This window comes from Amaranthus tricolor, chromosome 12, assembly GCF_026212465.1.
Source record: "Amaranthus tricolor cultivar Red isolate AtriRed21 chromosome 12, ASM2621246v1, whole genome shotgun sequence".
NCBI classification, from domain to species: domain Eukaryota; kingdom Viridiplantae; phylum Streptophyta; class Magnoliopsida; order Caryophyllales; family Amaranthaceae; genus Amaranthus; species Amaranthus tricolor.
The window spans coordinates 85,802-92,592 of NC_080058.1; the positions used below are offsets into that span (position 1 = coordinate 85,802).

General features: G+C 34.1%; 1 protein-coding gene across 1 annotated transcript; it reads left to right on the forward strand.

Annotated features, from left to right (window-relative positions):
- The first annotated feature begins 5,547 nt into the window (after positions 1–5,547).
- On the forward strand, positions 5,548–6,051 carry LOC130797102 (secreted RxLR effector protein 161-like). The gene has a single exon (XM_057659595.1). It carries the CDS (start codon positions 5,548–5,550, stop codon positions 6,049–6,051), a length of 504 nt encoding a protein of 167 aa, XP_057515578.1.
- Positions 6,052–6,791: the final 740 nt, after the last annotated feature.

Sequence of the window (6,791 nt, forward strand, 5' to 3'; positions counted from 1 at the left end):
CGAAGGGTCATTTATGAGAAGCGAGAACGATCATTCGTGGGAAGTGTGGTCCTCAATAAAAATACTTTTTCCCATGTCCCTACAAAATTGTCCACATTTTTTTAATGGAACTTTTTATATTAATTTAAATCTCATATATATTTCTATTTTAATATTATTTACATAATTTAAATATCTTCTCCATCAAAATATCTTTTTCATTAAATTTAAATTTGACGTATTTTTTATTTTGATTTATTTTATTAATTTGTAAAATTTCTAATTCTGGATAATGTCTTATTATTTTCTTTAAACTTATTTATACATTTTAATTTTCTTTTAATGTATTTATTAATTTATTCTTTCACTTTACTTATTATCTCTTTTTAAAAAATTAATTTTTTAATAATGCAAATTCAATAAAAAGGACAATAGATCAATGTGACAAATTTAAAGAGGGGAATATTGGTACCACTTGTACAAAAAGGTTGCGACCTTTTGTTGGGTTTATTGATCGACGAGGTGAATAGGTCCCTTCTTCACATGCTAACAATTTTTAGATTTTAAGCGTGTTGGTACTTGTTTATATAGTGCTTCTAAATGTTTAAAAATAAATAAATGTCACATTTCTCAATTTCATTCAAGCATTATGTGTAAGGATTTCATGCTTTAATATAAGCCTTCATGCTTTGAATATGCCCCTTTTTATTTGTGAAAATAGATTTACAATTGTAATTCATTTATACAATCATTTGAGCTGCTAATATGAAAAGCTACATTATGGTGAGGGTTCGTTATAGTTATAATTAGAGATGTGTAAAAACATCTGATCTGAATTATATGATTCGGAATATCTTGTATCCGGTTTCAGAAATCGGATAATTCGGATCAGGATATTTGCAAAATGAATCCGATTTTCTATTTTTTTATTTTCAAATTATATATATATATATATATATATATATATATATATATATATATATATATATATATATATATATATATATATATATATATATAAACTGAATATTCGGTATTCAATCCAAATATCCAATGTCGAATATTGAAAATTTGAATAAAATAAGATGTTTTAACAACTTAATTCCAAAAATAAGTTTCGTGAAAACTTAATTCCCAAAATAAGTGTCTGTACATCCAAACCTAGCCTTGGAGTAAGTCGTTACTAACTGCGACCTAAAAAAAGAATTTTTTTTTTTTAATTTTTTTAAGTCGCTGTTAGTAACAGCGACTTAATGCGTTTTAAGTTTCCAGTTCTCAGTTACTTCCTCATTCCAACCTACGAGATTAAGAAGTTGACCAGTTAATCTTAAAGTCGCTGTTACTAACAGCGACTTAAGGAGTTGACTGGTCAACTCCCTAAGTTGCTGTTAGTAACAGCGACTTATGACTTTTATTTATTTTATTTTATTTTTTGTCTTTCACTGTTAGTAACAGCGATTTACTCCAAGGCTAGGTTTGGATGTACGGACGCTTATTTTGGGAATTAAGTTTTCACGAAGCTTATTTTTTGAATTAAGTTGTTAAATAATCTTATTTTATTCAAATTTTCGTCGAATATTTAGTTTTCAAATAGTGATTTTTACTATTTGACCCACAAATTATTTTAACTCTATATATAACGTATTTTGGCCCATAAATTATTTTAAGTTTATATTATAAGCAGGTTACTCGTTGATCTTGCTGTCGATACTGGTAATTTTCAGCTCCTCGCTTTTTTTAACGTTTACTATAGAAATTTATTGCCCCTCTTCAACAAAATTTTGGCTTTACCTCTGGATCATAGGGTCTTGAATCTTTAGTCATCTTTAACCCAACATCACATGCACATCGTTAGCTGTTGTTTTCATGTGAGATTTGAGACTAATTGTTGAAATCACAACATTGTTATTTCATGTCTAACTCATTCAAAAGTCTTATCTTGGAGACTTTGATATATATCTTGTTAGATGAGGTGACTCTTTGCTCAATTTAGGTGATGTATGGGGTTTTGATGATGTGGAGTTTTGATATTACACGGTGAGTGTGGCGATAACATTCTTAGGGGTGTTTCGTATGAACTTTTTAATATTAAGTAAGGGATTCAATTATCATTACTCCACATATTTGTTTGGTATGATATTAGGTTAACCCAATCCTTTTCTTGAGGGCCTGTTGCCTTCAATGCATCCCTTTATTCCAGTTCTATCCCGAAAACCACTGAAGAATCCCTCCAAGAACCGAAGTGGAAACAAGCTATGGACGAAGAGATCATGGCTCTCCAGAAAAACGGAACGTGGGAGAAGTGTAGATTACCAGGCAATAAGAAGACAGTTGGCTGTAAATGGGTTTTCTCAGTCAAGTATCATGCTGATGGAACCATTGAGAGGTATAAAGCAAGGCTTGTTGCTAAAGGATACACACAGACTTATGGGGTAGACTACTCGGAAACATTCTCACCTGTGGCTAAAATCGACACTATTCGAGTCCTCTTCTCAGTAGCAGCAAATAAAGAATAGCCTCTGTTTCAATTTGATGTAAAAAATGCCTTCTTACATGGAGAGATTGAAGAAGAGGTATACATGAAGCCACCACCCGGGTACTCAGATAACTACAGCCAAGGAGAGGGGTGTCGACTTAAAAGGGCACTATACAGCTTGAAACAATCCCCTAGGGCGTGGTTCGGTAGATTCACTACAGCAATGAAGAGATTTGGCTACAAACAGAGCAACTCAGATCATACCCTATTTCTCAGGAGGAGTGGAAACCAAATTACATGTCTCGTGATCTATGTAGATGATATGGTGATTATCGGAAACGACTCCAAGGAAATTGATCGACTTAGGAACAAATTATTCCGAGAATTTGAGATGAAGAATTTGGGTCAGCTGAAATACTTCCTTGGAATAGAAGTTCTAAGATCAAGAAAGGGAATATTCATCAATCAGAGAAAGTACACACTACTAGATAAAAGACTTGTTGCAACGGTTAAGGACCGTTGATGTAGGGCTAAAAAGAGTTGCTAAAACCTTTTTGCGACGGTTACAAACCGTCGTATTTGCTTCCGTTGCCAAAAGTCTTTTGCAACGGTTTCTTGCATCTTTTGCAACGGTAGCAGTTGACTGTTGCCAAAGATACAATCTTTTGGCAACAGTTTCTCTTGGTCGCACAAGACCGTTGCAAAAGGTCTTTTGCAACACCAACCTATATAAATAAACCGTTGCAAAAAGTCTTTAATGAAAAAACTAAGCAAATGATAATTTTAATAATTGATAGCATAAGATGTAATTAGAAATTTGATTACACATATTATAGTTAAGAAATTTACACGATTAACTTGTTATATCAAAAATTAAGGATCAATTCTTCCATAACCTAGTGCAACCAAATATTCATCTATACATCATTACGTCTAAAAAGTATCGAACAAACAAGTTCACAAAATGTTTCCAAAAGCCACACAAAATTCTAAATATGTTCTTTTACGGCTCAATTTCATCATCATTTTTTATGGTTTGGCAAAACAATTTCTTTTCATCATCATTCATCCAAAACATAGATGTCGGAAACTCTTCACTTCCATCTTCTAATTCTTGAACCTCAAGCTCCGGCACCCATCGAAGGTCTTTCTCCTCTCGCAGGTATTTCAAATCCCGACGAGCAGATTTATGGTCTTTTGATTTTCCAGAAATTCCTAACAATGTCCCAATGATAACCAAGATATTAGACCTGAAATAGATCGAAATAATAAACAGCAGCAATGCTGCCAACAAATTACATCAAACAGTAGCAATAACACCAGAGAACACATCAAACAGTAGCAATAAACAGCTCATCTTTACTGGTAGTAGAAAAGAAACAATGCTTGAGGGAGATCACATTGGGATGATCAAGTAAACGCATCAATTGTAACTCTCGATATATTTTATATACTCTAATAGAAATTTCCATCTTTAACATACTCTATCTAAGAACACACCATATTTATTCAAGGAAATATCATTACACAAGAACAAAGACAACTCAAACGATGAAAACAAACTTGATAAATCAGTAAAGAATCTGAGAATAATGACCTAAAGAAGCAAACAACATTAACATTAACCATATAGAGAAACTAGCTTAACCAATAATTGTTCTTACAATGAACAAAAAGTTTACCTAAAAAAGGGGGAAAACTATCAAAAAGCTCACCCACAAGTAAAAAAAGGATACAAAAGGGATAAGTTTTGTAATGTTGTAGCAAGAAGAAAGATTCTAACCTAATTTTGTAAACAACCCAGAAGAATTAGAGATCTGGAATAGGGATTCTCAACCCAAAAAAAAGGGAAAAATTAAAAATTGATGGAACCCTAAATAGCTAATTAGTAAAGTAGCTTAACTGAAATGCAGTCAAATCAATTTCAACAACTATCAGTGACCAAAAACATAACTAATTTTCATGATTCAAACTTAAACAACACACAAAATTAGCTAAAAGATCAACAAAAATCAATCACCAGCATAAAAAATACAATACCCCAAAAACCCCCCCAAAAAAACCCAAAAAAACCCAGAATTCTTTGCACCAAAAGAAGCGAAAAAATTTGTAGATCCCACAAAATAAACCAAAATAAGCAGAAAAAAGTGAAAGTAAAACCTTATCATCAGACATGGAGTGTTGAGAAGGATGAAAGTGAAAGTAAAACCAAAATCAAACTGTCGAAGGCTCGAAGGTCGAAGCGACGAAGGTCACGACTCACGAAGCAACTTGGATTGCAGTCAGTGTCAGTGGCTGTGGCGGACTGGACGAGGAACAAATTACCAATGAACTAATGAAGGCATGAAGCTATGAAACTATGAAACAATTAAACAAATTAACAATTACACATTTACACTAACAAATTAACAATTAAATAAGTAATGGAAAAAGCATGGAACTCACTCTCACTGAGTCACTGTACTCAGTTACTCAGTACTCACCATTGACGAACTCAGTACTCACGAAGACACGAACAGACCTGACGAAGAGGAAGAGCTCGAAGCGAAGAGGAAGAGGGAGCGTCGGCCGTCGAACTGTCGAAGGCTCGAAGCGACGAAGCGAACTTTCAGTCGTCTGTCTGTACTCTGTCGTCTGTCGAATCGAACACTCCAAGCTCCAACTGTCGTCTGTCGAAGTATGGTAACGGAATTGAAGAGGATTGAGGAAGAGGAAGGCAGGAAGAGACGAAGAGAAGAGGAAGCGACTCAGCGAGCAAGTATGGTAATGGAATCGAAGTTTAGGGTTTGTTTTTGGGTTTTCTCTTTCTTCCGCCTCCAGCAGCACGCTTCTTTTGTATTTTTTTTTTATTTTTTTTTATTTTATTTTTTTTTTTAAAATCGCATTTTATTTTTTCAGATTGGGGGGTTCACGTTGCCTTTTCTAATCTTTTGCAACGGTTTACTTGAACCCGTTGCCTTTTCTTATCTATTGCAACGGTTTTATTGTACCCGTTGCTAAAGCTGTTGCTATAAAATAAACCGTTGCCAAAGGGTGTTGCCTATGCTCTTTTATCTAGTAGTGACATTTTAGATCTCTTAGCAGAAACAGGCATGTTAGATTGCAAGCCAGCGAATACTCCTATAGTAGCTAATCATGGCCTACAAATCGTTGAAGGGGCAGAAGTGGCAGATCAAGATCGTTATAGAAGGATGGTTGGAAAACTGATCTACTTATCCCACACGAGACCAGATATTACCTACACAGTAGGGATTGTAAGCAAGTTCATGCACCGACCTCAAGTGGAGCACATGGCAGCAATCTTGAGGATCCTGAGATACTTAAAGGGAACCAGTAATAAGGGAGTTTTCTACTCAAAAAATGATAATCTTGATCTTGTTGGTTATACAGATGCAGATTGGGCTGGTGATCGGGACGACAGGAAGTCTACCTCGGGGTACTTCACTCTTGTAGGGGGTAATTTAGTCACTTGGAAGAGTAAAAAACAGAAGGTAGTAGCTCTATCCAGTGCTGAAACAGAATTTAGAGGGATAGCAAAAGGAGTTACAGAGATTCTGTGGATCAGGAAACTTTTAGGAGAGCTGGTTTTTCACTAGACACAGGCAAGTCTTGTATATTGTGATATCAAAGCAGCAATAAGCATCTCTAAAAATCCAGTCCAACATGATCGAACGAAACATGTAGAGATTGATCGACACTTTATCAAGGAGAAACTAGAGAGCAAGGTCATCCGTCTCCCTTTTATTAGATCTAAGGACCAACTAGCTGACATTCTTACAAAAGCAGTTTCATCAGAAATCTTCAATAGCACTTTATGCAAGTTAGGCATCGGTGATCCCACGACCTAACTTGAGGGGGAGTATGGGAAGGAAGTTTCTTTATCATTCAGTTATGTAATGTTAGGCAGTTACTTTATCAGTTATTATTCAGTTTCTTAATAGAACAATGCTCATGTATATATAGAACAAGTTACCCTGTAATAAAGAACAAGGAAGAAAAACTGTATCTTTCAAAAACATAAATTCCAGAAATCATCAAATCTTCATCTACCACATCATGCTAATTTATAGAGATTTAAAAAAAATATACAAAAGTAATTAACAATAAACGCATAACTATACATTATCACGTAAAAGCAATTACAACACAAATACAAGTAGTTTATTGAAGATAAAAATAGAATAGAATGTAACTAAAGTGTAAAAGGGCATATATACTAGTTTAAACAAGTAGGAGCTAGCCAATCATGCTTTTTTCTTGAAGCAATTAATTGGTTACTTAACTACTCTTTGTAAACTTAACTTTTTAATATTTCTTTATTGATTTGATATACTTA

Coding starts and splice junctions, on each gene's coding strand:
- LOC130797102 (XM_057659595.1), top strand. CDS start 5,548: ATGTTAGATTGCAAGCCAGCGAATACTCCTATAGTAGCTAATCATGGC.